The following is an 18,774-nucleotide window of genomic DNA, read 5'->3' on the forward strand; positions in this document are numbered from 1 at the left end:
CTCCAACTGAACTGCAGAGCCAAGAGATGTGGTGCGTTCGTGTCCCGTGGGATTCAGGGTTGTAAGACGTAACGTATTTGATTGATTTGTTTAAATGCATCTAAAATTAGAATACAATCTATATTCTGGATTTCACTTGTTTTCTTATAAGAAACCAAAAAGGACTTCATCAAATAAGTAAAAACTATTTGGGGCTTTCATCACTTCTACAGCAGGGATTCATTTATATGTTATTCTTCTGCTGTATTTTAATTAGTATTATCATTAAAAACATAGATCAAACTGTATTTTAGGGAAGAAGAAGAGATACTTTATGTATTCTAAATAAAGATTACCTTCAAAAAGTTTAAGTAATCAGTGTTTATCACAGATCAATTTGTAAACAAGTGTTAAACACAGTCTCTCTCAAACTGCTCCTTCCTGGAATGAACCACAGCTTTAAAACCGCTCCCTGTTCTTCCTTCTTTCCAACACAGAGCTCCGCTCTGTCTGTATTTCCTGGTTCCCTCCCCTTAAGACCCACAGTGTTATAGATGGGTGTAAACAACTTGAAGTGCAGCAGCTGACGCGTCCCGTTCACTGCAGAGACACATGTTGTTCAGATCAGAGCTCAAAGTAAAGTCGCTTCTGAGGAAGTGAAACTCAGACAGTCGTTGTCTTTGAGAGGTGAAATGGCGGAGAAAGGAGTTCAGCTGGACCGGGAAAGCTTCTCTTGTTCCATCTGTCTGGATCTACTGAAGGATCCGGTGACTATTTCCTGTGGACACAGCTACTGCATGAACTGTATTAAAGCCCACTGGGATGAAGAGGATGGGAAGAAACTCCACAGCTGCCCTCAGTGTAGGAAGACCTTCACACCGAGGCCTGTCCTGGTGAAAAGCACCATGTTAGCAGATTTAGTGGAGCAACTGAAGAAGACTGGACTCCAAGCTGCTGCTGCTGATCACTGCTATGCTGGACCTGAAGATGTGGCCTGTGATGTCTGCACTGGGAGGAGACGGAAAGCCTTCAAGTCCTGTCTCGTGTGTCCAGCTTCTTACTGTGAGAAACACCTTCAACCTCATCATGATGTACCTCCATTAAAGAAGCACAAGCTGGTGGAGCCCTCCAACAAGCTCCAGGAGAACATCTGCTCTCGTCACAATGAGGTGATGAAGATCTTCTGCCGTACTGATCAGCAGTGTATCTGTTATCTCTGCTTAATGGATGAACATAAAGGCCACGACACAGTCTCAGCTGCAGCAGAAAGGACCGAGAGGCAGAGAGAGCTGGAGGGGAGTCGACTAAACATCCAGCTGAGAATCCAGGACAGAGAGGAAGACGTGAAGCTGCTTCATCAGGAGGTGGAGGCCGTCAATCTCTCTGCTGATAAAACAGTGGAGGACAGCGAGAAGATCTTCACCCAGCTGATCCGTCTCCTGGAGAAAAGAAGCTCTGACGTGAAGCAGCAGGTCAGATCCCAGCAGAGAACTGAAGTGAGTCGAGTCAAAGAGCTTCAGGAGAAGCTGGAGCAGGAGATCACTGAGCTGAAGAGGAACGACGCTGAGCTGCAGAAGCTCTCACACACAGAGGATCTCAACCAGTTTCTCCACAACTACCCCTCACTGTCACCACTCAGTGAGTCGACAGACTCATCCAGCATCAACACCCGTCCTCTGAGATACTTTGAGGACGTGACAGCGGCTGTTTCAGAAGTCAGAGATAAACTACAGGACGTCCTGAGAGAGAAATGGACAAACGTCTCACTGACGGGGACTGAAGTGGATGTTTTACTGTCACAACCAGAGCCCACGACCAGAGCTGGATTCTTAAGGTATTCACGTGACATCACACTGGATCCAAACACAGCAAACACACGGCTGTTATTATCTGATGGGAACAGAAAAGCAACAATAATGAGTCAACATCAGTCTTATTCTAGTCACCCAGACAGATTCACTGGGTGTTTTCAGGTCCTGAGTAGAGAGAGTCTGACTGGACGTTGTTACTGGGAGGTGGAGAGGAGAGGAAGAGGAGTTTGTGTAGCAGTCGTATACAAGGATATCAAGAGAGAAGGGAGCTTGGATCAATGTGGATTTGGATACAATAACAAATCTTGGGCATTAAGATGTCTCAATAACAGTTATACATATTTTCACAACAGATTCCAAACTCCCGTCTCAGGTCCTCAGTCCTCCAGAGTAGGAGTGTACCTGGATCACAGAGCAGGTATTCTGTCCTTCTACAGCGTCTCTGAAACCATGACTCTCCTCCACAGAGTCCAGACCATATTCACTCAGCCTCTCCATGCTGGACTTTGTCTTTATTACGACTTTGGATCCACTGCTGAGTTGTGTATACTGAAATAGACAGAAGTCCTTTGAGGGTTAAACTCTGTTTGAACTCTTGAACTCATGTAGTCTCCATGTTTGTGGCTGAGAGATGATTGTTGAGGCGTTTCTTCACTGCACAGAGATCAGCTGTCAGTCAAACATTGTGGGCGGTACTTTGACGTCTTCTCATTATTGTTGTGTAAATGTTTGTTTTTTCTCTGCATGAACATGTAAACTTCTCTGAGCTGTGAATGCAGTGGTGGCCAGCCAATAGAGGGCCTGGCCCCACCCAAATTGAGCCCCCAAAAAAAGAAATATTTTACTATACAAATTATAATAATATTAATAAATTATACAAATGGAACATACCTAGTAGTATTTGTAAAAAAAGATATCTGCTCAAAATATCTGCTTTCCTTGTCCTCTGTGCTCGTGCACCTCTCAGCTGGGGCCAGGTCCATTTGGCCCAAGAAAGACGGGTCTAATAAGCAGTTTAGCCAATCACTGATTAAAGATATAAATGAGTGACATACAATTTATCCAATCAGCGCCCTAAAAAAGACTCATCGTGGGGCCATTCTCATTTGGCCCAAAGGTGCGCGTCCCCGTGTCTCGTGCTCGTCAGGGCTAGTGTCTCGAGGCGCCATCCATTTTAACAACGTGACAATGGCGAGTGCGAGCACTGCTCTTCAAATAAGAGGACCAAACGCTAACTCGGTAAAATCTCTCTTCCAACACCCGTTTGAGAGAAGAACTTTGGTGGAGAAACTACAGGTAAAACACCTGGTCCCAGATCAACCGGACCTTACCATAAGACAACAGACTGGCGTGAAAGGGAAGCAGCTTCATGTGGAGACGGCTAAGCTACACTAGCACGGTTTGGCTAAGCTAGCTGCTGGATGCAGTTGTGCTAACGCCGTATTTTACTTTCCATGCTTGCTTTTTAAATCAACGTGGACCGATCCAGCATGGACAGCTACGAGAGTAAGGGACATGAAGCGGAAAAAATTCAGAAAACATGAGAACACCAGGGGGACACACATGGATAACTCCGACAAGCTACTAAGCTAGCATATCAGGCTAAGTCAACATCGCTACCCAGCGGACAGAGGACTGCGGTGAAGGAACACAATCAGGTGGATAAAAACGGGCACATTTTATCCAAAATAATTAATTGTGTGAAGTTTTGTGGGGCTTTTGAGCTGGCCTTGCACGACGAGACTGACTCCTCGGAGTGCTGGAGCACCGTAAGACAGCCAGGCACGTCAAAGACGGCACAAAACGAGCTGTTGGACGGCATGCTGTCGGTTATTATGTGATATGTAAGTAACTCAATGTGTGTTCTGGCTTTAGAAACTGTTTGTCAATCAATGTTGTTGTTTTTGTTGCATGTGTTTTACCTGTGATAAGCTACGTTTATCTGGTTTCCTGTTTTAAGATGAGATGCTTTTATTTCTAAGGCGGATTGCGAAGTTAAAAAGGGAGTCTCATTGTATGTCAAAAGCCACTGAAAATATGGTCATTATTGCATACCAATTAGAAACAGTAATGGTATTAGCACTCCGCGGAAGAGGCACAAGGTTAGTTAAAGTTGTAATAAATGTAATAACTGTGTATGTTTTAAGGAAATTGGCGTGAGTGTTGGCTCCGTGTGTGTGTGATGCTATTAATGCAAACGAGGAGTAAGTAAACATAATTATCGTTTTTGTGCCTTTGTACACAGCTCTTACGTTGGTTTTGGGAATTCATTAATACATTTGAAATCATCAGTCAAGTGCAGGACTATCTTTCGGAGGGGTATGCAACACGATATATATATATTATAATATACGAAATTGTATTAATAAGATGTCTTTATTATGTCAAAGTGTTGGAATAAATGTAAAATATTTAACTGCAAACCTTTTTTGCTTTGAATCATACTGAGATGTTTGCTGAAATTGATTAGATGGCCCTACCAAAAAAATTGCCACCAGACGCCACTGTCTCTAAATGTCTGATGAATGTTTGTATTGATGCTTTTATATTGTTGTTTCTCTTCCACTGCATGTTTCTGAAGAGAGAAAGCAGCAGACCTTCATTTGTCAAATATACTTGTTCTCTTTGTGTGTATTTGTGAACAAATCCTTAATTACATGTATTTGTTTGGCAGACCTATGAGCTATTATTACACTTTAATTATCATGATCATAATAAATGAGATCATTCATTATTCTCTTTAATTGAAATGAGATTAATTTTAAACTGATTGATTGTGTGTATGACGTGAATCTGTCCATGAAATAGTTGATCAAGAGTCATTTAACAGACAAACTGAATGTTTATGATGAATAAACAAACATGAACAAAGTATTTTCTTCTTGTCTTCATTTCAGGGTTTCACACAAAGCTGATGTATAAAATATGAAACTAATATGAGAGAATAACTGAGTCAGTTTTCCTCCTGAAACACCACAAAGTACAGAGTTCATGCTTAGAGCAGAAGAGCATTAGTCAGTCAGTCTCTGTTCTCTAAACTTTCCTTACTAAAACATCTTGGTCGCAGGGAAATGAGCAGTTTGATATCACATGTTGCTTTTTAGAACCACGAGTTTGTTTGTCTATAAAACCACTGAGGTACTTTGACAGCGGCTGTTTCAGAAGTCAGAGATAAACTGAAGACTGAGACTCAGGACGTGTTGCTGGACCCGCTGGAGGGAAGGGGGCCACGGGAGAACCAGAACCAGGACTGAGAGGACCAGACTGTCAAAAAGGGACCCTGCTGCAGTAAAATGAGAGGTTTTCTAAAGGGACCCTGGTGCTCAGAGACACTACCACTTTAGTGCACAGGGGGCGCCAGAATCAACACAACATGAAAGTTCCTCGTAGTAACTTGACATCTTAACTCCTAGTTTTATCTCACCTACACTATACTATGCTGCCGTATCACATTTGAGAAACACATTAAAAAACATTTTCAAGAGGCTGAACCTTCAGAGCGTCAGTCAGCTCCTTCAGGACCGCTCTGGTCAGCCGGTTCCCGTTCAGTGCCAGGGTCTCCAGGTGCGGCAGGGCGGCCAGCGTCGGCAGCAGCAGCAGGAAGGCCTCGTCCGTCAGCTCGCTGAAGCCCATCTCCATGCTGACCAAGGTGGACGCGTGGCGCTGCAGGTGTGCACACAGGCGCTCCATGTCGCGGGCCGCCAGGGGGATACCGGACAGGTCCAACGCGCCGCTGGACAGAGGGGCCGACAGCACCGCCTTCAAGCTGGAGACGACACACGAGCAAATGTTAAGGTATTTGTATTTGGTATTTTATAATAGATTTTTTTTAGCTCCAACCCATAATATCCACAATAAAATGTTTTCGGTCAATAAAGTTTGGTGCCAATAAAGGTCTACTTAAATAAGCTTTGAGTAGATCAATAGCACTCTCATATTAACTCCAGCCAAAGACGGGAAAACATAAATCAATCAATCAAGTTTTATGTACGTAGCACCTTTCGAACAAAAATGTAATGCAGTTCAAAGAGCTTTAGAAATTATTGACGGGATGAGAAAAATGGAGAGAAATTAAGAGACTAAATTTCCTAAGTTTAGGAAAACATCGTGAAATATTTAGTTAGGTTTAGGAAAACATCGTGAAATATTTAGTTAGGTTTAGGAAAACATCGTGAAATATTTATTTAGGTTTCAGAAAAGATTGTACCATACTTAGTTAGGTTTAGGAAAAGATCGTAAAATATTTAGATCGTGGTTTGGGTTAAAATAACTACAACATGGACGTTATTTGAGTACAGCAGATACGTTTTATTTGTTTTGTCTTGATGAGAACGGCCGGCTTTAAGCCCGACTCTCCGACCACAAGGCCAGAGCTAAAAACAAACCCAGTGGGGCGCCTGGATTTGGCAGAGAATTAAGGGATCAGAGTGCAAAGGCCTGATCTGGGGTCTGGTCTAAAGAAAGTGAAGTTTAGGGACACACACACACACACACACACACACACACAGACACACAGTAGGCTTCTTCATTGAGGATTAACATGCGCTGCAGCAGAAACGCTGATCAACCGGACAAACCACCGACTGTGGGGATCTGTTATCATCAGATGAATGTATTTATCCCGTCACGTACCAGAGGGACTTCAGAGGAATCTAGGGCAAAGCGATGGGTCAAACATAGCCGTCAGGAAGAAAGAAATGTTTTCCTAACTCTCCCAAATGGTTTCACAGAGCGATGACCAGCATCATCATTTGGGAATGGAGAGAAAATTGTGTATATTTTTGGACGCGCCACCAGTTTCCTGAAATATCTCAACAGCAACCTGATGGATGACATTTTTCCCCATGCATTCGTGGCTTCCACAGGATGAACCTTCACGACTTTGTTGGTCCTCTGGCTTTTCTTCTCGTGTCGCCGTGAGGTAGACATTTAAAAACAAAAACAAACTATTTATGCTCCAGTTGTCAGAGACTCTGTGTACTATTATTCAACCAAACCGGACAATGAAAGCTGTAACAGCTGCTCTCTGTTACGTCAGGATGACCTCATACTTTCAGCAGGAGTGAAAATGAAAATTAGCATCACATGGACCGAAAACACACAGTGAATAAGAGAGAGAGAAAGAGAGAGAGAGAGAGAGTCTTTACCCAGAGAATCTACAAGTTTACGCCAACATCACTCCTCCATGCTCAGTTTAAAGCAACAAACAAGAGTAGTAGTGTGCGAAAAAAAAGCAGATCGTGATGTTTGGCTTCAGACCAGAATCCCACGCGGGAGAGAGAGAGAGAGAGAGAGAGAGCGAGAAAAAGAGAGAGAGACAGAGAGAGAGAGAGAGAGAGAGAGAGAGAGAGAAACCCCCCACTGTGAACCCAAGTCACCCAACTCTGTTTGGACGACAACCAGCGGTGACCTGTGAGAGAGCTTTTAACACTCATATCATATTTTCACTTTGGAAATCAACTGTACTTCATAGTATTTGGAGTCCAGGAGGTACTGAGTCCAAAAATATTAGACATGGAAGAGAGGGTTCTTATAATCAAGCTGTTAGCAAGCTATACGTCTGAGCGCTGCTGAAGGGAGGGCTGCTGTTGTGTTCAGGCGACTCCTCTGGTTGTATAGAAGTCTATGCTTCATGTGTTGAAGCTGCATTCTCTCTCCTGACCACCAGGGGGCAACTCCTCTGGTTGTATAGAAGTCTATGCTTCATGTGTTAAAGCTGCATTCTCTCTCCTGACCACCAGGGGGCAACTCCTCTGGTTGTATAGAAGTATGTATATGCTTCATGTGTTAAAGCTGCATTCTCTCTCCTGACCACCAGGGGGCAACTCCTCTGGTTGTATAGAAGTCTATGCTTCATGTGTTAAAGCTGCATTTTCTCTCCTGATCACCAGGGGGAGACTCCTCTGGTTGTATAGAAGTCTATGCTTCATGTGTTGAAGCTGCATTCTCTCTCCTGACCACCAGGGGGTGACTCCTCTGGTTGTATAGAAGTCTATGCTTCATGTGTTGAAGCTGCATTCTCTCTCCTGACCACCAGGGGGTGACTCCTCTGGTTGCATAGAAGTCTATGCTTCATGTGTTAAAGCTGCATTCTCTCCTGACCACCAGGGGGCAACTCCTCTGGTTGTATAGAAGTCTATGCGTCATGTGTTAAAGCTGCATTCTCTCCTGACCACCAGGGAGAGACTCCTCTGGTTGTATAGAAGTATATGCTTCATGTGTTAAAGCTGCATTCTCTCTCCTGACCACCAAGGGGCAACTCCTCTGGTTGTATAGAAGTATATGCTTCATGTGTTAAAGCTGCATTCTCTCTCCTGACCACCAGGGGGCAACTCCTCTGGTTGTATAGAAGTACATGCTTCATGTGTTAAAGCTGCATTCTCTCTCCTGACCACCAGGGGGCAACTCCTCTAGTTGTATAGAAGTATGTAAATGCTTCATGTGTTAAAGCTGCATTCTCTCTACTGACCACCAGGGGGCAACTCCTCTGGTTGTATAGAAGTATATGCTTCATGTGTTAAAGCTGCATTCTCTCTACTGACCACCAGGGGGCAACTCCTCTGGTTGTATAGAAGTATATGCTTCATGTGTTAAAGCTGCATTCTCTCTCCTGACCACCAGGGGCGCCCGACTCCTTCTGCTGCACGGTTTTTCATCTGCAGCGTGTTTGTTTTGAATATTTGTGTGCGTTTTTGAATCGTTTCTGGACATTCGTCTGAGTATAAATCCCCACATCTGTAGTCTGCACGGAAAACACCGTCAAAGCCTCATATTTCATATCCTCTTGAATAAAGGCCACTTCACTCGCTTGACTGCATTTTACCTCCATCTCTGCAATCCCACAATGCCGCACCTCTCCGTCTCTGAGAGATGTGAAGCCGCCCACTTGTTTCCCGAAACAGACTCACGAGGTGAGTCCAGGTGAAACGGGACTACGTGTCACCAGCTGCATCCTCTCCAGACATGCGATGTATATAAATGAAGGCGGGGAGACGGATTTAATTAGAAGAATATCTGTGTTTCTGTCACCTGCAGAGATAATTCATCACCGATGTCTGTGAACACCGAAGACAGAGAGACGCCTCTTTTCTCTCCTCTTCCGCTTCGTGACGGAGAAGGTGAGAAAAACACCTCCTTCCTCTCCTCCTGTGCAACAAGCTTTCTTTTCCAGCAGGTGCGAGCGGGTTGTGTTTACCCACAATAGACGAAGAGGAGGAACCTCTCCTGTTGGCCGCGGGACTGTTCTCTGTCTGAAGGTACGATTTTGAGGACACATTTCCAGAGACATCCGTAACATCAAACCATGTGAGCTGCATTCATGCAGAGTCTCATTCCAAGCAATCACTCCAGCATCCGATTACGCTGATTAGGCCAACTTCAACCAGAGGAGGCGTTTAATAAAGGGGCTGTGTTTGGCAAAAAATCAGCTGGAGACCAGGGATGTACTGCTGGATCCGCTGGAGGGAAGGAGGGCACGGGAGAACCAGAACCAGGACTGAGAGGACCGGACTGTCAGACCCTGCTGCAGTAAAATGAGAGGTTTTCTAAAGAGACCCTACTCAGAGACAATACCTCTTTAGTCCACAGGGGGTGACAGAATCAACACTCAAAGAAAGTTTCCTTGTAGTAAATTAAAATATTGTTGTAAGAGACTCATTTTCCACAGGTCCTATATTCAACTCCACGCTATGTTCCCTTTAGTTAATTAGCCAATTTCATATTAAGTGAATGGAATCGGGAGAAATCCTTTTTCAGGATCCCACAGAGCTGAGGAACCAGGTTATTTTATGACTTATTTCATCCCCAAACATCGATCTTTTCCTAAACCAAAAGCAACACAACTACTTGGTCATGTCTTTGCTTATATATGTTGATGTGTTTCTGCCCCCTAGTGGTCAACAATTGTTGACTACATCTTTAAGAAGAGTCCACCAGCAACCGGAAACTGAGCCACTTCTTTGCGTGTGACGTACTTTAAAACCAGACTTCTGTCTCAAAGAAAGGCTTTGCTGGCATCTTTATATAACTGAAACAGTTATTCATCTACACAAAATACCCCGGGAACAATGAAGAGTGTCTTTATCCGTGGCCTCGGCGGCGACGCTCTCGGTGGGCAACACCACCATCGTTCCCACAGCTCCAGGAGGTCACTGGTGCCCGATGGGAATAAACATGAGTCACAAAACAAACGGCGGGTGTTGCGGTGCGGAGGAGGATGGAGACGGCAAACCGTCAGTCCGGCCTCGTCCGATTCTTATGGATTCATATTCAGCCGAGCCGATGCATTTAAAGTGGACAAAAGGTTACATTTGAATGTTTCACACAAGACGGCTTTGTGCTGCATGACGCGATAAGGAATCATCATTTCCAACAAAAAGCAGAGGATTCGTGCAGCCTAGCGGACGGTGCTCAGACTTTTTGAGTTTCTTGAGACGCGTGGAAGAGGCGCCGGTGGGATTTAGACACACATTCAACATCTGGACCTTTTCTTCTTCTTCTTCTAACCCCTTTGAGAGCTGATCGCTCAAATGTTGCCCCCCCCCCCCCCCCAAAAAAAGGACAGTTACAGCATTGATCCGCTGTCATAATCTCATATATTTTTAGAAATGGGTGTTTCATTGCGTCCCCTGTTCTCCTTACGTATTGTAAAGTCTGTAACTGAAGAGAGAGAGAAGGATTTAAAGGAAAGAGATAAAAAGATAATACATTTGGATTAAAATGAGAAAAGGGAAAGAAAGAATCTTTTAAAGCGTTTAAAGCCCTCATGCATCTCAAAACTCTCCAGTTTGTAAGTTATAGCCTCACAACTCATTTTTCGATTCAAAACGTACCAAGTTTTTGCAATGAATTTAAAAAAATGGGATTCAAAAAAGTGTCAAAACAAATGGAAAAAGATGATATCAAGAAAGGAGCAAGGCAACTTAAACCAACTGGGACATTGGGATTTACGGCGATAACTGTTGAAATAGAGGAAGACAAAAAAGGGAAGCAGGAGCTTGAAGAATAAATTGAGCTTTTAACTGCACGTTCACAACGCCACATGTTGAATTTGAACGTCACCGGGGAACAGAAACACTGTGGAGGGGGCTCTGTTGGAAAGGAAGATTTAAAACGCCCATGAGACACACGCTGAGGCTGCAAATAAATCTCAGAAACGTCCAACAAACAAATCAAGAAAAGAGCTTTCAGAAGTATATTGACAATAAACGAATAAATAAGACAATAAACAGAAGTACTCGCAATCCAATTGCCAAGAAAACTACAAATGTCTTTTTTTTTAACACCAGATCACAGCATGGATTTTTCTACGGAGTTCGTCAAGGCCTTGTGTTACCACATTAGACGCATTACAATTAATTATTTTTAATTACAACATCTTTGCCGCAGTAAAGTCAAGTTCTTTTTTTGCAATAAAATACAGAGGTTCGGACCTCGATGCTCCTTTTCGGCGGCATTAATAAATACACGACAGGCTCGATTATTAACAACCTCTAATAGTACATGTTTAATGGCTTATTGAGAGCTGAAAGGCCGATACGGTGATAAAACAAACGGCATGTTTGCCTGGTTAAAAGCCGCAGGTGACTTAAAGGTCCCGGAGTCGGACCATGCTAAAGATAACAACGTAGTTAACTCTTTGCAGCCATCCCAACACAGCTGGAGGGATATTCTTCACCATTGTTACAAACTCATACCATAGACTGTATATAAGAAGTGGATGTGGTCATTGTGGCGCCTCCTATTGGTTTGTGGCGTTTTGTAGCCTTGAGTTCAGTTTTTGCCGTCGCCATCTTGGTTTTCTGCAACCAGTGAAAAAGGAAGTGACCATATTTGGACTACGGGGGAGTGACGTAGAGATGCCATCGACGTCGACCTGTCAATCACCTTGTAGCCCCGCCCCTAAAGCGTCCCCTGCTTTATGGTCTGTTTGACTCTAAATGACCATAACTTAATAAATGAACATCATGCTGTATTGAAGAAGACTTTAAACTAGAGATTGAGACATAAACTCATGTTTACAATGTTTACTGAGGGAATAAATCAAGAGAAGTAGAGTCATTTATATAGACTTCTATACAACCAGAGGAGTCACCCCCTGGTGGTCAGGAGAGAGAATGCAGCTTTAACACATGAATCAAATACTTCTATACAACCAAAGGAGTCTCCCCCTGGTGGACAGCAGAGAGAATGCAGCTTTAACACATTAAGCATATACTTCTATACAACCAGAGGAGTCGCACACACAGCAGCTTCTACTTTCCACAGTCAAGGTGTTTTAGCTGCATCAGTAGGTCTTTTGTAAAGCTTTCACCGTGCTTTCATCGACATAATACTGAACTTCCACCATCGTCTCCAGGAGCTGATCCGTATGAATGAATGCTTGTGAGAGGTTAATGGGTTAGAAACTAGCAATGGAACATTTCCCATAATTGCTTTTTTTCTGTCTGACAGGGAGGTTTGGTTCAATCATGCAGGTTCTTAATAAATTGCTGAAAAGTGGCTTCAAAATATCACAATATCGAATGTTTCAGCCATCATATGCTTAAAATTAAAAACCCATATTCACGTTAACAAGCCACTTAATTCTTCACATCCTGCACTGACACACAAATGCAAATTTACACCAGCACTAATATCCTCCCCGACAAGGCAGACATCCAGTCTGCACTCAACTTGCCTCTCTGCTGGATGTCAGAGCTCAGGCGGGAGGCGGCCAATAAATCTGTACGGGCATCAGTCACATCCGGCCAATCAGCAGCCAGCACACGAGACAGAACAAGGTGTTGGAAGGCAGACGGCACGAGAAGGTAATAAAGCATTATTAGTGATCACATTGGTGTGTGACGGGGTTTCCATGGCAAACAATCAAGCCTCGGCAGGACCTCACTATTTCTCTTCCAGCATCATGAAAATTAGCCGTGAGGATAAAAAACACACACACAAAGATGGAGGCAGACAGACAGATTCAGGTCTGGGGCCAAATGGGTAGATAGACAGGCACTTGTTTACCCATTGGTTGGTTGTCAATCAACATCTCGCCTGCTGATGCTTTTTGGCTCGCTGCTCCTAGGATGCTGTGCTGGACGCTCTCCAGCCACTTTAAATGAATCTCACAGGAATGATGGGGGAAAACTGGGGTGCAACATGGTCGCAAGAGACGCCGAAGCTACCCTGATAGTGGTGTTTCACTTCACTGTGCATCCTTCACTAAGCATGAGGTGGCAAACTGTGACCAATGCACGCCGATATAAGGACATAAATACAATGGGAGTAGAACTTATTCTCCATTTCAAATCAATGTAGCAGATCAGTTTGGCAGACATTTTTATTTGTACCGCTGTCATTGCGAGCGTTATAGCGGCTAATTTAATTATAAACTAAACCGACTTGCATCTCTTCGCGGACTCACTGAGGGGAGATTTTGCAGTAACGGCTAAAGTGAGCAGTGTAGTAGCATTACTCTGATTGTATAGAAGTCTATCTGAAGTATATGCTTCATGTGTTAAAGCTGCATTCTCTCTCCTGACCACCAGGGGGCAACTCCTCTGGTTGTATAGAAGTCTATGCTTCATGTTTTAAAGCTGCATTCTCTCTCCTGACCACAATGGGGGCAACTCCTCTGGTTGTATAGAAGTCTATGCTTCATGTGTTAAAGCTGCATTCTCTCTCCTGACTACAATGGGGGCAACTCCTCTGGTTGTATAGAAGTATATGCTTCATGTGTTAAAGCTGCATTCTCTCTCCTGACTACAATGGGGGCAACTCCTCTGGTTGTATAGAAGTATATGCTTCATGTGTACATAAGTACATTTGAAAAAGACTGTATTCATACATAACGATCGGAATTTGAACCGTGTTGTTGAAACTTTTGAAGGAAAACGTACAGAAAATGAGGAGTAACTTTTCATAAGATGTCATACAATCTGTTGTGTATACAGTATATATATATATATATATATATATATATATATATATATATATATATATATATATATATATATATATATATATATATATATATATATATATATATATATATATATACGTTGTGATATTTGAGTTTTCCTCGTCTCCATCTGCTTCTCCGCCTCTTGTCTCACGCTTTAAACCAACAACACGACTTCAGCTGACGGGCGATTGGAAGCCAATTCCTTCCTGAGGAGAAACGTCTCGTCTTCATGCTGCTAAATGTAACCCTGCCCACCAGAATATCGGCTGTCACATTGTTTACCTCACAGTCTTCTCTGCAGGGGTCTCAGACCTTGGTGGTGAAGCAGAGATGTGGTGGGAGGGGGGGGGGGAGGGAGGGGGGTCTCAAGACACTCGACTGTGCAGCTGCCTCGTTTCAAACCACTGAGTGGAACTTGTTGGTCACAATGAAAGGAGCCGTTGTTAAGCGGCCAGACAATGAACAGTAAGCCTTGTTAATCCTGCTTTGTTTTCATGATTCACAACTACTACTGTTGAATAGACAGATAAAAAACTACCAGCCAGTCGATTTGTATGTATATTTACTCTCCTTCCTCAAAAGCAATGATTTTCACGACTGAAGAGTCTTTTATTTCAGAAAAAAACACGAGTGTTAAAGCTGCATTCTCTCTCCTGACCACCAGGGGGTGAATCCTCTGCTTGTATAGAAGTATATGCTTCATGTGTCAAAGCTGCATTCTCTCTCCTGACCACCAGGGGGCGACTCCTCTGGTTGTATAGAAGTATATGCTTCATGTGTCAAAGCTGCATTCTCTCTCCTGACCACCAGGGGGCGACTCCTCTGGTTGTATAGAAGTCTATGCTTCATGTATTAAAGTTGCATTCTCTCTCTAATGACCACCAGGGTGTGACTCCTCTGGTTGTATAGAAGTCTATATAAATGACTCTACTTCTCTTGATGTATTCCCTCAGTAAACATTGTAAACATGAGTTTATGTCTCAATCTCTAGTTTCAAGTCTTCTTCAATACAGCATGATGTTCATTTAGTAAATTATGGTCATTTAGAGTCAAACAGACCATAAAGCAGGGGACGCTTTAGGGGCGGGGCTACAAGGTGATTGACAGGTCGCTATGTCACTCCTTCTCAGTCCACATACGGTCACTTCCTGTTCACCGGTTGCAAAAAAAAACACAAGATGAAATCGCCAAATTGAAGCCTTCAAGACATTAGTCCACAAACCAAAAGAGAAATCTGAGAGAGTCTGCCGTACATCACTGTGCAGACGTGTTCGTGTGTTTGTTTCCCTCGCAGAATAAAGATGACTCGGTCTCGCCGGTCGGCCCCGAGACCCCCCCCGAGTAAACGTGGCCGGCTTCTCCTCCGGCTAATCACTCTGACCGGAGTTCGGCCTGCGGATGTGCCGACTGCAGCGCAGCGTTGATTAAATCTCAACCCCCGCCCACACAGAATTACTCTAGATAATAACCAAACTCATTCCTCATCTCCAGCCGTCGTCTAATACCATTAAAAGGTGCCACTCTGCTTTCACAGCAACCTTCCGAGCCCCTTCTGCTCAACCCTTCCTTCCTGTTGGCACTCAGCCGGGATCCAATCTCATCTCCCCGATTGATTACGCTCCCTCCTCCCCAGCGGGGTGTTCGTCTGCAGGCTGGAGACACCAGGTGTTTCCCGCCGGGGAGGAGAGATGTTTTAATTTTCATATTGGTCCTCCGTTCACAGAGCAGAGGGAATCCTCTCTCTCAATTGTCCACAATCTGCTGCCACCAGGGAGGGATGTTACAGGTTTAAGATTGTGCAGCATCGCTCAGTGATGGGGTCTAAAAGAGGGCGGTTGAACCTTTTGAAAACCAATCCCCCCCTAGGGGCGGCAGACTGAGCGATTGTTATATAAAACTATAAATCATAGCTTGTTTTATGAAGAAGAAAAAAATAAATATATATGTGGATGTATTGAACACCATAAGTAATATACAAGTGAAATATATGGTTTGGTACATGAGAAAATTAAAATGTCACAGAATGCAAATTTTTGAGTCCTCGCCTGAATGTTCTCTGTTCTAAACCCTCTGTAACTTTGTTCTGCTTCACTTTATCAAAGACAACCTTTGCAGAGAGAATGTTCACATTGTGAGCTATGATTTGGGTTAGAGAATGTTCACATATTGAGCTATGATTTAGGTTAGAGAATGTTCACATATTGAGCTATGATTTAGGTTAGAGAATGTTCACATATTGAGCTATGATTTGGGTTAGAGAATGTTCACATATTGAGCTATGATTTAGGTTAGAGAATGTTCACATATTGAGCTATGATTTAGGCTAGAGAATGTTCACATATTGAGCTATGATTTAGGTTAGAGAATGTTCACATATTGAGCTATGATTTGGGTTAGAGAATGTTCACATATTGAGCTATGATTTAGGTTAGAGAATGTTCACATATTGAGCTATGATTTAGGCTAGAGAATGTTCACATATTGAGCTATGATTTAGGTTAGAGAATGTTCACATATTGAGCTATGATTTGGGTTAGAGAATGTTCACATATTGAGCTATGATTTGGGTTAGAGAATGTTCACATATTGAGCTATGATTTGGGTTAGAGAATGTTCACATATTGAGCTATGATTTGGGTTAGAGAATGTTCACATATTGAGCTATGATTTGGGTTAGAGTTGGACTTTACAGCTGCATCACTTCAAAGAAATAATCATCCTGAAAGTGATTTTTTTATAGGCGGACCTGAAACCTTTTAATTTTTTTTTTGTGTGTCATCTTCATTTACTCTTAACCAGTAACATATAGACTGATATTTACACATCTGAACAAAATCTCACATGTGTACTTTTTAATTATAACACCAAAATTATTAAAATAGCCCTAGTGGTTGCAGAGATGCACCCTTTTTAGTTTGGGGATGTAATTTTCGAGGAAAGGGCCTAAAAATAGGTTGGTTTTCATCGAACAGCGGCTCTCAACCTGTTTGTGCCGCCGCCCCGTCTATTAAAATGTGGGCTATTAATGTTGTTATTAGTATTCTGTGTTTTATTATTATGATCACAAAACCACTTTAAGGATTTGTTTTTGTGTCAAATGTTTCATTTCCTGCACTGATGTACATTTTTATCCACCAATTTAAAACAAAACAAAATACAAATTATAGGTGGCAGGTGACATCTACAAATATAAAAAAATAAGTAAGAACTTTATTAATCCCGAAGGAAATTATTTGAACAAAGATTACAACCAAAAAATAAGAAAAACACAAGATAAAACACATATGAACATATATGAACACCAGAGTATTAAGTGTATGAGAAGTAATACATATAACAGCAATAATAGTCTAAATAGGCAATACACATCTAATGAAATAGATTAAAATATATAGTTTATAGTGCCGAATAGAACCTAAATTAGAAAAGTTATATTGTGCATGATATTGTACGATTGTTATATATAAATATATCCATGTTCATCAGGATTAAAACAAACAATCACCACCACCTGTAAACAACACCTTTAACCAACACCTGTAAACAACACCTGTAAACAACACCTGTAACCAACACCTATAACCAACACCTGTAAACAACACCTGTAAACAACACCTGTAAACAACACCTGTAACCAACACCTGTAAACAACACCTGTAAACAACACCTATAACCAACACCTGTAAATAACACCTGTAAACACCTGTAAACAACACCTGTAAACAACACCTGTAAACAACACCTGTAACCAACACCTGTAAACAACACCTGAACAACACCTGTAAACAACACCTGTAAACAACACCTGAACAACACCTGTAAACAACACCTGTAAAACATGTAAACACCTGAATAACACCTGAACAACACCTGTAACCAACACCTGTAAACACCAGAACAACACCTGCAAACACCAGAACAACACCTGTAACCAATACCTGTAAACAACATCTGTAAACACCTGAACAACACCTGTAAACACCTGAACAACACCTGTAATAAACACCAGAACAACACCTGTAAACACCTGTAACCAACACCTGAACAACACCTGTAAACACCTGTAAAGACTCTAAAGTGTTACATTTGGTGGACTTCCCCTTTAATTAGTTTCCCTGAAGGCAGATGCTCTTAAAAAACTGCTTCATTGGGAATTTACAGGAACTTGAACGCAGCGTTTGTAGAAACGAGTGAATTAGTTGTTGTTTTCACGACTGTTTTGCGTATTGTACATAATATATATAATATTAAATATTTTGTTTGGCTGCCGTGACTTTAAAAATAAGGTTTTCTACATTAAAAAAAAGCTGCCGCTGTTCAAAGTGAATAAAAACGACTTTGTCGCACACTGAAACACAAACAACATAACACAAAAATGAAAACAATTGAGGTAATAATGTTTGCATAAAGATATAAAAAGTCAGTTCCAGGTCAGTGGAATCTTTTTCCACGGCACCCAGCGGAGCCGATGACACACACACACACACACACACACACACACACACACACACACACACACACACACACACACACACGCACACACACACACTCACACACGCACACACACACACTCACCAGGACTGAGGCTTCCTCTTCAGGAGGCCGTGCCTCCTCCACTGGGAGTGGGGGCTGAGATGATACGTCAGCTGGCGACAGACTTTCTCCATCGCCCCGAGAGAGTCGCCCTCCTGCCGGACACAGAGAGACAGAAACGACCCGTTACTGAGGAACCAAGAACGTACCGGTGGCCACGCCGAAGGGATTCAGCACCACAGCAGAACCGCTGCTTGTGCACAAAGAAGTGTCAACGGGAATGGAAGCTACGAGAAAGAATCTGTGATATTCTCTGAGATTAAGTCACACATTTTTGCGAAAAAAAACTTCAAATCGTTAAAAATATAGAACATGAATAAATATTTAAAGAAAGAAAATTGGATAATCACTTACATTAAAGTGTTAAATATTCGCAAAAAAACCTTTGGATATTCTCTGAAATTTTTGTCACAATTTCATTAGAAATGAACCGTGATAATC

At 42.6% G+C, this 18,774-nt stretch overlaps 2 protein-coding genes across 2 annotated transcripts in view; one reads left to right on the top strand and one right to left on the bottom strand.

The window, feature by feature from the left end:
- Nucleotides 1-18,774, bottom strand: part of lrrc75a (leucine rich repeat containing 75A) — a gene marked incomplete at both ends in the record, with an annotated part of 38,375 nt that overhangs the window by 2,145 nt on the left and 17,456 nt on the right. The window contains 2 exons of the mRNA XM_079224930.1: nt 5,283-5,556; nt 18,316-18,428. Coding sequence (XP_079081056.1) covers nt 5,283-5,556; nt 18,316-18,428 — 387 coding nt within the window. The remainder of the gene's footprint in view (nt 1-5,282; nt 5,557-18,315; nt 18,429-18,774) is intronic.
- LOC306742446 (tripartite motif-containing protein 16-like) lies at nt 672-2,236 on the top strand (the record flags this gene model as incomplete). Its single annotated transcript, XM_079224833.1, has 2 exons — nt 672-2,021; nt 2,144-2,236. 2 exons carry the CDS (start codon nt 672-674, stop codon nt 2,234-2,236), a joined length of 1,443 nt encoding a protein of 480 aa, XP_079080959.1.

This window comes from Taurulus bubalis, assembly GCF_910589615.1.
Source record: "Taurulus bubalis genome assembly, chromosome: 10".
Lineage (NCBI taxonomy): Eukaryota > Metazoa > Chordata > Actinopteri > Perciformes > Cottidae > Taurulus > Taurulus bubalis.